The 17,500-nt window shown below is 40.0% G+C and overlaps 2 protein-coding genes across 5 annotated transcripts in view; one reads left to right on the top strand and one right to left on the bottom strand.

Moving 5' to 3' along the window:
* LOC115213826 overlaps window positions 1–10,610 on the top strand; it is a 42,525-nt gene extending 31,915 nt beyond the window's left edge. Inside the window, exon 12 of the mRNA XM_036504422.1 lies at window positions 10,601–10,610. The gene's annotated coding sequence lies outside the window, so the exon portion shown is untranslated. The remainder of the gene's footprint in view (window positions 1–10,600) is intronic.
* Window positions 1–17,500, bottom strand: part of LOC115213825 (histone-lysine N-methyltransferase SETDB1) — a 75,529-nt gene that overhangs the window by 1,305 nt on the left and 56,724 nt on the right. For all 4 annotated transcript variants that reach the window (XM_036504417.1, XM_036504418.1, XM_036504421.1 and 1 more), the window contains 10 exons: window positions 15,746–15,929; window positions 14,445–14,630; window positions 12,228–12,349; window positions 9,786–9,890; window positions 7,736–7,829; window positions 6,156–6,325; window positions 4,157–4,249; window positions 2,294–2,547; window positions 1,798–1,860; window positions 948–1,081 (listed from right to left, as the gene is read on the bottom strand). In XM_036504417.1, the coding sequence (XP_036360310.1) occupies window positions 948–1,081; window positions 1,798–1,860; window positions 2,294–2,547; window positions 4,157–4,249; window positions 6,156–6,325; window positions 7,736–7,829; window positions 9,786–9,890; window positions 12,228–12,349; window positions 14,445–14,630; window positions 15,746–15,929 (1,405 nt within the window). The remainder of the gene's footprint in view (window positions 1–947; window positions 1,082–1,797; window positions 1,861–2,293; window positions 2,548–4,156; window positions 4,250–6,155; window positions 6,326–7,735; window positions 7,830–9,785; window positions 9,891–12,227; window positions 12,350–14,444; window positions 14,631–15,745; window positions 15,930–17,500) is intronic.

Here is a 17,500-nt window from a genome sequence, read left to right as displayed (position 1 = left end):
TTGTAATGATTTAAGGTTAGCAAAAGAGCCTGGCAGACTCTTCAATAGCACCACCCTACCTGTGCTCTTATACACTAACAAGGTGTGAGTGCCACGTAAAAAGCACCCAGTACACTATATATCAGCATTAACCCTTTCGTTACTGTATTTCTGTTGAGATGCTCTATGTTTCTTTCAATTACTTTAAATATAACAAAGAATTTAGTAAAATAACTTAGTTATCATTCATCTAGTGTTAGGAACATAAATTGTGACTAAGGTTTGGTGGAAGATTTTAATTCAGAACTTTTGAAAACAAGACATTTGTACTACAGAGCCAGAACCGGTTTTAGCTGGGTTGGTATCAAAAGGATTAAGAATTGTTTCTCTATTATATATTTTAACCCTTTTTTAACCAAATTTCTGTTGAGATGCTCCATATTTTTTTCAATTAATTTTAAATATAACAAAGAATTTAATAAAATAACTTAGTCACAATTTATGTTCCTAACACCAGCTTAATGATAACTAAGGTTTGGTGGAAGATTTTAATTGAAAACTTATGAAAACAAGACATTTGTACTACAGAACCAGTTTCAGCCGGGTTGGTAATGAACGAGTTAGGGGCGTCTAGCTGTAGCAACCATGCCAAAAACAGACAAATGGGTCCTGGTGCAGTTCCCAGCCTTACTAGCTCCAGTCAAACCATCCAATTCATGCCAGCTTGAAAAACGGACGTTAAATGATGATGTCCTGGTTCAAAATACTGGCAATGGAAACTGTTGTGAATGCATGGACTTACAGAACGATTTGCCAAAAACTAGTTTCCCCACGGTCCACTAATATTTGGAATCTGGTTACTAGCAGTTTGTTTAACAGTAAGAATCAATGAAAATATTTCTGTCCTGACTTGTCACAAGAGTTTTAAAAAAAGAGTAAGTTTGAAAGAAACAACAAAAATTACTAACATTTAGGAAACGGCCAAGATTTCCCATTGATTTAGCATCCATCACATAGCACAGCTGACCATCATTGAAGTAGTAACGAGTACTGGGTCGTTGCTCCCTTTCTTCAATCCTCTCTTTGCTCGGGTTCTTTCCATCTTTGAATACAAAAGGAAATCAAATAAAACACAGTAACGGCTGCTGCTTTCTTTGAGAAAGTCTTTGACAGATAAGTGAGGTGGAGAGAGAGAGAGAGGCTTAAAACTAGCATCCATGATATCAAAGTCTGTATCAGACAGGGTGTTTACTGCCACGTCTTGTTACTCGAACTGACCACTGGCCCCACATATTTCACACTGTTTAATTACAAGGAAACGCAAATTTTTTTGGCATTTTTACAATATTTCATAATTAAGTCTTTAGTTTTCAGATTTTTCTGTCAGAGGTAAGATTTATTCAATCACATTGTTTAAAATTAATTATGCATTTATCTTGAAGCTTCAAAATTTTGATGATGTGATTGTTCATTTTTAGAATGACATTGTAAGGTAGGTGTGAGAGACCAGATCTGGCTGGCTTAAATGCTCAAGGATTAAACTTTAATATTTAGCACTCGTGTTATTTAAATATCCATGAAACCATGTCAAAGATATAAGATAAAATATTTCCTCAAATTACGGAAATTTATCACTGGTGGTGCCTAAGATGGTGTGTGAAGTTAGCAATGAACCACCAGTGGTACATTTGGTGGTTAACATATTATGTATAAAATATAGACATGCTTTATGGATAATATACAGAGGTGTTTCTTCCACAAACTGTAATACTCAATACCTGTCTGTCAAAATAAATATATCAAGTTCATAAGAATTACCTTTTGGGTTTGGAAGGTTCTTGAATCTGGACCTTGTTGTAGATCTGGTACATTTGCGAAGAGCTATAAATACAAATAAAAGTATGGTGATGCTGTTACATATTGGACAGTAGACAAAAACCTCAAGAAATATCAGCAGCAATATTACAAGAGTCAAAGCTCTCCCAAGACCCATGACTTGGCATCCATCTGGTACCATCTCTCAAGGTATGGGCATACTAGGCAGTTTACCCAGGGCCTCACAAGAGTAGGGTCCCAATTCTGATCTGTCTGCTGTCAATAAACACTCTGGAGCCCAGGGCACTGATTTGCCAAGTGGCTTATGATGCTGCTAAGACAACCCAGCATCCAACCTGTTGATTTTAACTCTAAATACTCCAAGTCCACCTCTGGATGCATGAGGAAACTGGGAGAGAAAGACAGAAACAGAGAGAGGGAGAGACAGAAACAGAGGGAGGGAGAGAGAGAGAGAGAGATATAAAAAATTTCAACCGACCAAGACCAGGAAGCTTTTCTTCCAAATCTGGCAGTTCATCAGCATTTGGCGTTGGTTCTTTCTTCTCTTCTAATATAGTGAAGATGTTGCCTCTCTTTGTGGCTGGAATCGGGGTTGGAGCTGAGGAGTCAGACTTGGTCGTTTGTGTATTATCCTCTTCCTCATCTTCATCATCATCAATAACAATTGGTTCGTTATTCAAACTGTCCACCCAATCAGCAGTACGCTGAGACGAACCTTGGATTTTCACAGACCTACACAATAAATTAGGTTTAAATTTTAAAAGTAACTCATTAAACCTAAATTATGTTGAAATGAAGGACAACATAGACACAAATTCTATTTCACATTTGTTGACAAAAAACAATAATGTTTTTAATCTTTATATTTTATTAATATTGATTTCAAATATTGGCACAGTTCTATATTTAAGAGATGAGGAATTATTTACATTAGACGCATATTTGTCCTCATCTTGTTTGTTGTTAACACAACATTTCGGCTGATATACCCTCCAGCCTTCATCAGGTGTCTTGGGGAAATTTCGAACCTGGGTTCTCATTCCTAAGGTATTTTTTGATGTTATTATTCAGGTCACTGCCTGGAATCAAACTCAGAATTTTGGGTTTAGTAGCCTGCGCTCTTAACCGCTATGGCCCACGGGCATATGGCATAGTGGTTAAGAGCGCAGGCTACTAAACCCAAGATTCTGAGTTTGATTCCAGGCAGTGACCTGAATAATAACATCAAAAAATACCTTAGGAATGAGAACCCAGGTTCGAAGTTTCTCCAAGACACCTGATGAAGGTTGGAGGGTATATCAGCCGAAATGTTGTGTTAACAACAAACAAGATGAGGACAAATATCCGTCAAATGTAAATAAGAGCCAGTTATTTCAAGGGAGGAGATAAGTTGATTCCATCAACCCCAGTACTCAACTGGTACTTATTTTATCAACCATGAAAGGGAAAGTCAACCTTGATGGAATTTGAACTCAGATCCTGAAGTCAGACAAAATGCCGCTAAGCATTTTGCCCAGTGTGCTAACATTTCTGCCAGCTCCCTCCACCTTATATTTCATTAATATTTAAACCATTTGACAGAACCAGTAGAGCGACAAATATAACACCTTGTGGTATTTCGTTATGACTCCATATGTTCTGAGGTCAACACCCACAGTCATCTATTATCACTTTGCATAAGTTTCATATGTCACAGACACCAGGAGCATGCTGTGGGCTGCACCTAGGACCAGGAGGCGGTTGGGACGCAGGAAATAGGCTCTTCGGAATGCTGTTTCCAAGTAAGGTAATATTTCTCCATAACCAGTCATTAGAAATGGAAACCACTTGCATGACAGTAACACACAATGGGCTTCTTTCAGTTTCCATCAACAACTCCACTCACATGGCTTTGGCCAGCCTGGAGCTATAGTAGAAGACACTTGCCCAAGGTGCCATGCAGCAGGATTGAACCTGAAGCCATGTGGTTGGGAAGCAAGCTTCTTACCACACAGCCACACCTCTGCCTGTTGTACACAAGATGTACAAAGGTTTACATTTTATGAGTCTTGTAGTTTGCTTGAAGCATTGTGTATTGTTTGTAAAGAATAAAAAGTTTTGAATGGTACAACAATGCTCTATAATACAGACAATGGGTTATGTACCTGTTGTGATTTAGTTTAGGGATATCTGAGGAAGGAATTTTATTCCAAAATATTATCAAACTATGGATGGTTAAATTACAACAGTTTATTATAGGCCATTGTTTTGTATTATAGTGCATTGTTGTATCATTGGAAACATTTTAGTAAAGAAGAAAAAAAGAGAGAAATGCAAAAAAACTGAAAAAGAAAATCCCAACCACTCTTTATCTTTGTTGGCTTCTCTCTTTAACACGAGTTTCCCCAGCTTTTCTTCACTGCCATTTTCAGTTGTCTTCTTATCAGAATGATCCCTACAAAGAGAACACAAAGTTGCTGCTAAGTTGAAATGGTATCTCATTGGTTTATAAGAAAGGAAGAGAGAAAAACAAGAGGAAGAGTTTGAAAGAAATGTACAGTATGACCGTGAACAGCAAGAGGAATTCCAGGACCAGGCAGCAAGTTGTGTTCTTAAGGAAAACAACTTCAAAATCCATTAGCCCAGTCCACTCAACTGTAAATGGACTAGCATCCTGTTCAACGGAAGAAGGTTGTGATTTTGGTCATATTGATGCCATGGAAACTGGGTAATTGACCTTATGAATCCTAAGATCAGTAGTTCTTGGTCAGATTCAAAACCTGGACTTTTTTAGGAGATCCACACCAAAAGAGTAAAACAAGTCAATTAAAGAAAAGTTTAATGTATTTATAAAAGGCAGTTAAGGGAGAGTGGAAGGATGCTTGAAGGGCACATGTGGCTCCAGGAGCAGTGGCCGAGACCTGCTGCCTAGGATTCAAGGGAGTAATATGCAAGAGTTGATGTTAGTATGGCTGTGTGGTCAGGAAGTCTGCTTCACAACCGCCTGGTCCTAGGTTCAGTCCCACAGCATGACACTTGGACCAAGTGTTTTCTCCTGTAATTTCAGATTGCCCAACACTCTAAGGAGCATCGAAATCCATCAAGGACATGGTTTTGTTTATGTTTACACAAGTCTAAAAACAAGTATCTGTCCTGTAACTTAGTAGTCCAACAAAGAGAGATTGATAAAATAAGCACCAAATTGAAACAATGGGTGAATATCATACCTCTGATAGCAGAGGAAGCTGCAGCAGCATCATGCTAGCTGTGTGGTTAAGGTTTCTAGTATACTGGGGTCTATTGGTCCTAATTGTTACTTCATGTCTTTAAAGTGGTCCGATTGCATTTTATATTAATAAATGGTTGGCATTTTCTATTGATATAAGGCAGACAAGATTGAAAGAGAAACTGCAAGCATGCACAAACACACCACAAAATGAGCTTCAGCACAATTTCCATCAATTAAATTTCCCATACGAGGTTTTTGTTAACTCAAGCCCATCAGAGCCCTTCAGTCATGAATGACCATGGGAATGCACCCAGAAAGTTCCCCTCCAAGGCACAAGTCCGGGCAAGATTGTTTGTGGAAGGCCAGCAGTCGCCCATGCATACCGGCCTCCCCTCTCCACACCACTGATGTTATCCAAGGGAAAGGCAAAGGGGCCGATACAGCTTGGCACCAGTGGCGTGACAACTCATTTCTACAGCTGAGTGAACAGGAGCAACGTGAAATAAAGTGTCTTGCTCAAGAACACAACATGCAGCCCGGTCTGGGATTCAAACTCATGATCATAAGTTTGACGGTCTAACCACTGAGCCATGTGCCTTCACAGCCCATAGTTGCTTGCTTTCTGTTTCACTCAACTGTTCATGTCTAGAGGAAGGACCTCAGCTCATGACTTTTGGAAGCCCCTGAAGACTGACATCAATGTAGTGAACCCTTTAGCATTCAGATAACTCTGCCAAATGTATGCTAATTTATTCATAATGTTCTGAATTAATCATGCAGTATCTTGTAGCTTTGAGAGTTTGATGAGGTGACTATATTTTAAGAATGAGACTAGGGTAGCTGTGAGAGGCTGAATCTGGCCAGTTTGGAATATTTCCAACTGGATGTGGCTGGTTTAAATACTAAAGGGTTAATAATGTTATCCTTGAACAGCTGACAGTCAATGGCTACAAGAAAACCATGTGCAGAGAGGAAATTCCAAAAATAACAACATCCTGGAGAGAATTCATATTCAAATATACATATTTGCTTCAAATCCCACTGACGATAGCATGAAGAAAGTCCGTGAAAGTCCAGCTGGAGAGACACACACAGCAATGGAGTATGATGATAAAGAATGAAGATTACTTACTGATCTGCAGTGTTTGAAGATCTGCTGCTATTGGAGGAGAGTGAAGAGTAGGAGGTACTCTCCGCATCATCAAGATCAACAACTTCACTTTCATAACCTTCTTTGTGTTTCTCAACCACTTCAATGTAGTCAAGCTCTGCAAGGTATTCGTCCCCATACTGCTGGCCATCCTGATCAGTGGAACAACAGCGAAATCGGTCAGTTGGAAAAGAGGAATTATCAACAGAAAAGTTTACAAGTATTCCACTACAAAATACCAAAGCAGGGTAAATACTAAGAGTCAATTATAAAGAATTTTTTTTTTTTTTGTTGTGACTGATTTTCTCTTTCCTCCAAACCATAGAAACTCTGGTGCCGCAGAGAAGGGAGTGAACTAATCATCATTTAATGTCCATTTTCCATACAGGCATAGGTCGGACAGTTTGACAGGAGCTGGTGAGAGCCGAGAGACTGTACCAAGCTCTACAGAGTCTACTTTGGCATGGGTTCTATGGCTGAATGATCTTCCTAACGCCGACCACTGGGTGCATTTCTCATGGCACTGGCCCCAGTCAGATCACCAAGTAACTCACAAGACCCTCAGAGGGTGTAATACATCCTCCTAACAGTATTCTGTCAGCATATTTCTCAAGCTCGAAAGCTGGTCCCATAATATAATGCTTCGGATTTAAACTACACTTTTCCACTTGATAACTGGTGTTGGTTTGATTACATCTCCTAAGTGATTCAGCAAAACAATGATTATATGAGTACCAGACTTGGAAAAAATAAATACTGGGGTTGATCTATTTGACTAAAACCCTTCAAGGCACTGCTCCAGCATGGGGACAGTCGAATAACTAAAACAAATAACAAGAGAAAGATTACCCTTTGCTGTTTTCAAATTTACAGTTATTTTGTTTTAAGTATATACTCTTTTACTTCTTTCAGTCATTTGACTGTGGCCATGCTGGAGCACCACCTTTAGTTCAGCAAATTGACCCCAAGACTTATTCTTTGTAAGCCTAGTACTTATTCTATCGGTCTCTTTTGCTGAAATGCTAAGTTACGGGGGACGTAAACACACCAGCATCGGTTGTCAAGTGATGTCAGAGAGGGGAGACAAACAAACACACACAACGGGCTTCTTTCAGTTTCCATCTACCAAATCCACTCACAAGGTTTTGGTCGGCCTGAGACTATAGAAGATACATGCCCAAGGCGCCACACAGTGGGACTGAACCTGGAACCATGTGGTTGGTAAGCAACCTACTTAGCACACAGCCACTCCTGCGCCTGTTTGGAATTATTTAATCGTTTTGTTACAATATTTCTGATGACATACATTGCCTTTGCTTCAAATAATCTTGAAAACAATGAAGAATTTAGTGAAAGATCCGTTGTTGTTTGGCTGATGTTTGGAACATAAACCAACATGAAACTTCCATGAAAGGAATTTCATGTGACAGAGCCAGAGGCCAAATGGTATGGAAATGATGAAAATTGTCTGCATTGATTTTGGTTTGGAAAGGAACACAATAGTAGGATGTTGTTTGGAAATATTCTAGTAACAAGTGAATGTTTAGATCAAGTAAACATACCTCATTGGCTCCTTGTTCTGTCAACAACTGACCAGCATAAATACAAATAAAGCCACCAGTTGGAATATCGTCCAAGCAGCGCAGACCCCAGCCCCTGAAAACAAATAATAATAATAATAATAATGGTTTCAAATTTTGCCACAAGGGCAGCAGCTTTGGGGGAAGGGATGAGCCAATTACATCAGCCCCAGTACACAACTGGTACTTATTTTATCAACCCCGAAAGGATGAAAGGCAAAATTGACTTTGGCGGAATATGAACTCAGAATGTAGCGATGGACAAAATACTGCTCAGCATTTTGCCCAGCAAGCTAACAATTCTGCCAGCTTGCTGCCCAATAATAATAATAATAAATATTCCACAACAAAGGTAAGTAGTGTTGTCATATTTTAAATTTAAAACTCTCTTAAAAATACACATCAACGCCATCACCATGGAAACTATAACAAGGCAGTGACAAGAATCCGATCTGCTAGAAATAGCATCCAAATCTCCTTTGACTTATACCTTATCATATTAAAAAAGGAGAGACAAGTTTGTTACTTAATGTCCACTTTCCCATGCTTGCATGGGTCAGATGAAGTGGATTGAGGCATATTTTCTATGGCCAGATGCCTTTCCTGTCAACAACTCTTACCGGTTTCTAAGCAACATATCTCCCACGACCAGACAGAAATGAACAGCTCAGTTGTTTACAACAATCATGTGATGTCAAACAATGGTTTCTTTCGGTCTCTGTGTACCAAGTCCACTGACAAGGTTTTCATCAGCCTTGGGCTACAGTAAAAGACACTTACGCAAGGTGCCATACAGTGGGACTGAACCCAAGACCGCACGGTTGGGAAGCAAGCTTCTGAACCACATGGTTACTTTTGATAATGTAAAATGCCTTTGATAATAAAGTTGCTCAATGCTGGCTGGCCTGGGGCTAAAAAATATCAACAATGACATGACACTAATTTTCGTGTCACATGGTTGGGGAACAAACTTCTTAACCCCACAGCCATCTCTGAGCCTAGGTTCACTTTTGCCATGCCTGGTACGTGTGCTGGATGAGTCACCACCTTTCAAATCAGTTCTTATTCGGAGCTATTGCCACCACTGTCCCCACCTCCAAATTGGTCAATCACCAACACTCACCTGTTTCCAACTCAGGTAACATTTTCCCATAGCCAGACGTATTCTCACAGAATAATGGAAATGAATGACACTCGCTTACAGCAACCACACCATGTCAAGATGAGGACACACACAATGGGCTTTTTTCAGTTTCATCAGTTTAATGTCTGCCTTTCAGGCTGGCATGGGTGGGACGATTTGACAGGAGCCTGCACCAGACTTCTGTGACTGTTTTGGTAGGATTTTTTACAGCTGGATGCCCTTCATAACACCAAGCAAATCCACTTACAAGACTTTGGTCACCTTGGGGCTAGAGTTGATGACACTCACCCAAGGATTCCAAATACTGGGAATGAACTCAAAACTGTCGTTTGGGGGCCAAGTTTTCACCCACTCAACTCAGGATTCCAGATGCCTGGAGGGTAGAGAGATATTAAATAAACACGCCTAGACTGGCTTCCGTGCCAGTGGCACGTAAAAAGCACCATCTGAATGTGGCCGATGCCAGTGCCGCCTTGACTGGCTTCCGTGCCGGAGGCACGTTAAAAGCACCAACCGATCGGGGCCGCTGCCAGACTCCCCTGGCACCTGTGCAGGTGGCACGTAAAAAGCACCCACTACACTCACGGAGTGGTTGGCATTAGGAAGGGCATCCAGCTGTAGAAACACTGCCAGATCAGACTGGAGCCTGGTGTATCCTCCTGGCTTCCCAGATCCCCGGTTGAACCGTCCAACCTGTGCTAGCACGGAAAACGGACGTTAAACGATGATGATGATGATGATGTGATTGGTTTCATGCATGTGCACACACACACACACAATATGATATAATTAATTACAAATACATGCACAAAGGAAAAAAATATTCTTGGCCAAATTACACAGCATACTAGTTCAAAGATCTGCGATTCAACAAAATATTTTTCTTACCGTTTTTCTGTTTTGAACACTTGTAGTCGCAACTGCAGGCCATTCTGTGCAACTTTGTTGAAACATCTGTAGTCACATTTACATCGGCTGCTACACTCATAAATGCTGAAACAACCAACAAAAAAACAAATATAAAAGACTGCATTTACAAACAACTTCTTTTGCATATTTCTCTTAAATTTACATCACATTTCGTAACATAATGGCAGTTGTGATTCCAAGTTTCCAGTTGGTAGTGGGAGTGATAAGGGATTGTCTGCACAACTTGGGTTGGAGAAATACCACAAAGGGTATTTTTGCTCAAAAGTACTTGCCTTTTTTTGTTCTTGTCATCAGTGTTTGTATGTTTTGTTGATGTACTTCAGCAAAATATACACAAATACACACACACACATCATGTACATGCAATTAATTGTTGTTCAATCTCCTGTAAAAAGGGAAAGAGGCGAGAGAGAGCAGCGCACGTACACATTAGATTAAAGAATAACTTAGTTCTGCTTTTACATATAAATTGAAAGGTATAATGAATAAGTGCTCCAATCAGTCAAAACAACTTTATATCATTCCCAAATTATTAAAAATCAAATATAAATATATATTGAAATAATAGGGCACCCAATGGTTAAACCCAACAGTATAAAATATACACACACAAATATATGGTGATAAGACCTAAAAGGGTAATAGGAGAAGTTGAATGAATAAAACATATATATGGAATAAATTCATGAAGGCGACTAAATATTTAAGGCAGTGGAGCTGAAATAATATATAAATATATAAAAATACAAGAGTATAAATATAAAAGTGTAAAGTAACCAGAACAGAGTCCATTCAAGCCCATCTCTACAATCGTTTCAAAGGATGCTGCTTCACATCGTTGATGTACAATCCATTGGGGAAATCCAAAGGCAACATCTTTTCATCTGCTTCACATTTCTGGTTATCACATTCTTCATTCGATTTCACTTGTATTACCCTTTTAGGTATTATCACCTTTTATTTGTGTGTAGGTATACTGTTGGGTTTAACCATTGCGTGCCCTATTGTTTTCATATATATCTATATGCCTGACTGGCCTTCATGCCGGTGGCACGTAAAAAGCACCCACTACTCTCAGAGTGGTTGGTGTTAGGAAGGGCATCCAGCTGTAGAAACATTACCAGATCAGACTGGAGCCTGGTGCAGCCATCGGGTTCACCAGTCCTCAGATAAATCATCCAACCCATGCTAGCATGGAAAACGGACGTTAAACGATGAACGATTCGATTTTTGGTAATTTGGGAATGATTGGGAAAGTTGTTTTGGAGCGTTTATTCATTATACCTTTCAGTTTATTTCTCCTTTCGCCTCAGTGTCTCACCTGAGCCCTTCAAGCTCCTTTCGCCTCAGTGTCTCACCTGAGCCCTTCTAGCTCCTTTCGCCTCAGTGTCTCACCTGAGCCCTTCTAGCTCCTTTCGCCTCAGTGTCTCACCTGAGCCCTTCTAGCTCCTTTTGCCTCAGTGTCTCACCTGAGCCCTTCTAGCTCCTTTCGCCTCAGTGTCTCACCTGAGCCCTTCTAGCTCCTTTCGCCTCAGTGTCTCACCCGAGCCCTTCTAGCTCCTTTCGCCTCAGTGTCTCACCCGAGCCCTTCTAGCTCCTTTCGCCTCAGTGTCTCACCCGAGCCCTTCTAGCTCACACCTGAGCCCTTCTAGCTCCTTTCGCCTCAGTGTCTCACCCGAGCCCTTCTAGCTCCTTTTGCCTCAGTGTCTCACCTGAGCCCTTCTAGCTCCTTTCGCCTCAGTGTCTCACCCGAGCCCTTCTAGCTCCTTTCGCCTCAGTGTCTCACCTGAGCACTTCTAGCTCCTTTCGCCTCAGTGTCTCACCTGAGCCCTTCTAGCTCCTTTCGCCTCAGTGTCTCACCTGAACACTTCCAGCTGCAGTCCTACTTTTGTTTCTGTTCTCTGGTCTAATAAAATTACTTTTTGATTTAATGAAGTCATAAAATGATCCTTATATATATATATATATATATATATTATATATATATATACACACACACACACACACAACATGCTAGTATCCAACCCATGCTAGCATGGAAAACGGACGTTAAACGATGATGATCACACACACACACACCATCATGAGTGACATCTAGACTGCAGTGGAGAAAGCAAGCCACTGGATTTGGTTTAAAAGAGAATACTGAGCAAAACCTGATAACCAGTCTTCATAGCAAGCAGAGCCCCATTGGGGGGGGGGGGAGCATGATGCCATCAAGAGGAAGGCCTTGAAACAGCACACATTTTTTCTCCTGGTGACCCCATAAATTTGCCAGCATCCAGTATGCAGAGCTTTCAACTGGTAGCAATAGCATCTGCAAGTTGTTTGTAAAAAATCTAAAACAATTTGTATGAGAGAGAGAGAGAGAGAGAGAGAGAGGTAATATGAGTGCCTTACCCTGTTAGAATTGGTTCACTCAAACGTCGATACTTATAGCCAACACTCTCATCTGCATGGCCACCCGGACTGGCTGTGGTGGCTTCAATTGTCATCTGAATACATGCACATTTAGTTCTGTCCTGAAGGGAGAGAGAGAAAAAAAGACAATGACTGAAGGATTGAAACTTCAATAGAGTGAGAAGAGACTGGGAGAGAAAAGATGAACAATCTGAGACATTGGAGTAAAGCTTATTTGCCAGCATAACATGGCAGTCCTGGTTTAGGACAAATGTTGCTGTAATTTAGCCCCAGGAGACATCGTCTCCAGCTGGCTGTACGACACAATCTGTATCCTTATATTTTCGAACAAGGGAATCTAGCACCCCCACTCAGCTCAAAACAATATCTGTGTATCGCTATTTCCAAGTTATTTCTCTTCATCAGTAAAGAATAATTGTTCAGCTAGAGGTGGCACTGCCAAATTCCTGTTTGAAATATAGAGTTTTTTTCTCGTTGAGAGATTTAAAAATAGTAATTTTCTATTTTATAGATCACTGACTAGTTGTCACTTTGAAAACTATAAATTTCAAACTGGAATTTGGTAGTGCCACTTCTAGTCGAACAATTATTCTGTGCTGATGAAGGGAAATAACCCAGAAATCGAAATACAGAGATATTATTTTCAGCTGAGTCGGGGTGCTAGATTCCCTTGTTTGAAAATATAAGGACACAGATCGTGTCGTACAGCCAGCTGGAGACGATGTCTCCTCAGGCTAAATTATAGCAACATTTGTCCTAAACCAGAACACATTTCACACAAACCCCAACAACATCTATACAAACAAAAGCACACAAACCAAAAAGGGTTGGTCTGTATGTTTGCTTGACCTGCTAGAAATAACTAAATATCCCTCCATTTACCCCTACCTAAATCCACTATCATGTTTGGAAAGAAAAATGGGTGGTCACAGCTGGAATAACTTTGATTTAGATCTTCTCAACCAGGGCTAACCTAGGGCTAAATAGCATGTAAACACAAACCAAAACCAAACAAAACTACACAAAATTTAGAGTTAAATCCTTGTAGTGGATCAAGGGTTTACTGTAGGTGCTTCAGCCCCTTCCAATATGACACCAGAGCTGCCATCCACCAATGGAGGTCAGAAGACTCCTGTGCAACAGCACAAACTTTGTTGTGACTGAGTCAAATGTTTCTACCATGTTCAATATTCACTCTCGCTGCACAACTTGTCCTCTCTTTTGAGCCAGATATAACAGCTGACTTTCTCAGCAGTTTCTGGCAACATCTTTCCCCTCCCCTTCGTAACCAGTCAAACATACCGGAGCATCAAATGAATCTTGTTGCTAACAAATCCTCTAACACAGGGATTCTCAACCAGGATCCATATGGCTCTTGGGAATCTGCATAAGATTCAGTTATTAAAAACTATGTGCAATAAACCAGTTATACAGTTCTATATTTAAGAGATGAGGAATTATTTACATTATTTACATTTGATGGATATTTGTCCTCATCTTGTTTGTTGTTTACACAATGTTTCGGCTGACATACCCTCCAGCCATCATCAGTTGTCTTGGGGAAATTTCGAACCTGGGTTCCCATTCCTTTGTTGTTAACAAAACATTCTGACTGATATACCCTCCAGCCTTCATCAGGAATCATGGGAAAATTTCAAACCTGGGTTCCCATTCCCCAAGACACCTGATGAAGGCTTGAGGGGATATCAGCTGAAACATTGCGTTAACAACAAACAAGATGAGGACAAATATCCGTCAAATGTAAATAACGTAAACCAGTTATACTTTTACAATACACAAAATATTTTAACAATTTTCCTATACAATTCCTGATATTTTTTAAATTTCAAAATGGTTATCGGCATCCATCATCATCATTGTTTAACGTCCATTTTCCATGCTGGCATGGGTTGGACGGTTTGACTGGGGACTGGCAAGCCAGGAGGCTGCAACAGGCTCCAATCTGATCTGGCAAGGTTTCTACAGCTGGATGCCCTTCCTAACACCAACCACTCTGAAGAGTGTAGTGGGTGCTTTTTACGTGCCACCAGCACAAGAGCCAGTCAGGTATCAAGTAAAATAAAATAGGAATCAAAAAGGCCCATGGGTAAAAAACAGTTGAGAACCACTCTAACATGCATCCCTACATATTACTGGTACAACTTGTGTAAATAATATCATAAGGTGATACATTACCCGACAGCCATCGGTACAATCACAGCTAATCAAAAATTCCTCGTCTAAATTAAGATGTACTCCTTTGGCAGGATACCGCTTAGTGGAATATTCTACATAGGCAGGATACTGCCGGTCGATACCATTCACACAAGACACTGGAACATTTTCTTTACCATATGAAATATCTTTGATATCACAGAAAGTCTGCAATGAAACAAAAACAATAAATAATTCTATTGTATGGAATATGGTAATAATCCTTGGAGGAAATCATTGGAATTTCATTGGATTTTGCCGTTTTCTATTGATCCTATTGGCACCATTTTCTTGGCATTGCAGCTTTGATGCCGATTAATTTGACGTCAAACATTTTGTTTTTCTCTTCCTCTCTTTGAAAATCGATTACGGTTAAGGTTCTTCATCATTTTTTCAGTCTGCAGAGAAATGGCTTAAATTTGCCCTGTTTATGATTATTCCATGTTTTTTCTCCTTCTCTCTGTTAGTGTGTGTAAGTCTATGCGTGAAGAGAGGGAAGGTGCTGATGCCAATTGTGTTCAATTAATAAACAGACATAACCTGAAATCTATTATCAATATATTGATCCAGGGAGAAAAAGAAACAAAATATTCAAACGTATAAAAGATCAAAGATTGTTTGCCAACAAAACATGGCAGTCCTGGTTTATGAATGTTGCTGTAATTTAGCCCCAGGAGACATCGTCTCCAGCTGGCTATATGATACGACCTGTGTCCTTATATTTTCTAACCTCTAGCCAAAATCCAGAAATCGTGATACCCAGATATTGTTTGCAGCTGAGTGGGGGTGCTAGATTCCCTCGTTCGAAAATATAAGGACACAGATCGCATCGTATAGCCAGCTGGAGATGATGTTTCCTGGGGCTAAATTGCAGCAAGATTCGTCCTAAACCAGGACTGCCATGTTATGTTGGCAAAGAATCTTTACTCCAAAGTACTGCTGCTGAATATCTCTCATAGTGAGATTTAAAAATAGTAATTTTATAAAAGATCAATTTATCAAGACCCCCCCCCCGCTCCACTATCTCACCAAGGAAACACGTGCGCATGTGTGTGTGTGTTTACATTTGAGATTCAAATCCTGACCAGGCCCACTTGCTTTTCCTCTTTCTGAGGTCGATAAAATTAGTAACAGTCAATAAAATAAGTAGCAGGAGTTGACATGTTCAACTAAACCCTCAACATGGCCGCATTGTGACGGAACAAAAACGGTAAAAGAAGAAAAGAATTTGAGAAATGGTTTTGAAATAAAAGAGAACAAAAACTGAAGAGAAAAAAACCTACCTTGATAGGTACAAATTCAGTATGGGTGTGGAGGTTGGGATCAAAAGTGAATAAATCAATAGACAAATTACAATTAGTTGCTAATAAATATTTGTCAACTTCATCCAAATTACGCATCCGTCGTGCACAGGGACCCCTGTAGATCACTATTCTTTTGGCACTGGGTCGTACTTTGGTCACTTGCCTGGTAATGGAATCAAGGATTATATTTGACTGGAAATAGGGATAATTTGGTAGGAAAGAGATTGAATCTGAAAGCTCTATAAAATATTTTATTATTCAAAGTTTTTAGACTTGATATTTATTAATGACAAAATTCCTATTCAATTTAATTCCATTCCTATTATTAATCAACAGGAAGATTATAGTGATATAATTGTGCCAAGATAGTATTACTGGTGTAAGCTTTATCAAATTTCCCGGTCAGATGAAAGCGAACTGTTGTCTGACCTGAACAGAGCAAAGCACTTCTCAATCAGAAACTATTAAACATCTACTTTAGTTGCACAAACTCCTTTACCAATATTTATAATAATGCAAGTATTAACGCCAGCAAATGAGAAGAACAATATTCAATATCAATTTAACAGTTTCACACAAGATTAATTCGTATGTTACGGTTGGCTAAGTGCATTTCGGGTTTAATTAGTGTAGTGTTTCTAGTGACCCACATAGGAATAATGGTTCCAGTATGTCTGGTGAAAAGTGACGGGTCCTTTGTCTAGTGGGAGATTAATGAGACCTTTCTGACCTTGTGCGGTCGATTGGAGGTCATTCTGAGCACCCCTTGAAGAAGTGAAAGAGGAAGACAGATTAAGGGAATCTAAGAACAGATGGAGAGGGTATTGACAGTAAGAGAAAAGGGACAGATAGAGAGGCTAAGGGATCAGAGAGCAGATAGAGAGGCTAAGAGACAGTAGGCGATAGCGATAGAGTAAGAGCAGAGGGCAAATAGAAAGGATAAGCAGTAAGGGACAGATTGAGGATATAGATAGAGTATAAGGACCAGGGCAGTTAGAGAGGGTAAGAGCGATATGGACAGAGGGAGATGAGGGGAGTGGAAGAAGGACAGAGACGAAGTGAGGTCTGGTAGTTGGCAGTTGGTCGTCAAGAAGGGCAGTCGGTGAGCGGTCGTCGAAGAACACAGACGGATCTTGGAAGTCAGCAAGGAGTTGGAATCTTGGGACCAGGCTGGGATGCGAAGGCTTGGCGGCACAGAAGGGAATATTGTACAGAGGAATTAGCAGTATTGAGAGGAATGGGACACTGGCAGATTCAATTAGGAATAAGGTATTTAATTGTATTGATTGTGTATTGATACGTGTCACGATATAAAAGAAAAGAAGAGAAAGAAGAGAGAAAAAGGACTGTCGATGTAGTCGATAAAGAACATTGTGAATTGAGTAAAGGACTTGTTGAATTGTAACGTGAATTGTTGTGATACGAACATTGTATAATGTATCGAAGTGTTCTGATTGGACTGTGACGTATCGTGAACATTATTTGATCTGGACTGTTTGTGTCGGTACTGAACACTGTTATATTGTTACATGCATGTTGTTAAATGCTTTGATCTGTGGTATACCGTATGATGTATTGATTTGTTGTTTGCTTTAAATGTATTTGATGTGTAGCAATTGATTGTCGTATAAACTGTTGTTTGAATATAAGCCAGTGTTGCCAGTTGTTGCCTTGCCTCTTTGGGTTGTATCTCGGGTTGTGCCTCTGTATCTCTGTGCTGTTGAGGTTGTGGCA

The sequence above is a fragment of the Octopus sinensis genome, linkage group LG7, assembly GCF_006345805.1.
Source record: "Octopus sinensis linkage group LG7, ASM634580v1, whole genome shotgun sequence".
Taxonomy (NCBI): Eukaryota; Metazoa; Mollusca; class Cephalopoda; order Octopoda; family Octopodidae; genus Octopus; species Octopus sinensis.
This window is presented reverse-complemented; position numbering and strand designations above follow the sequence as displayed.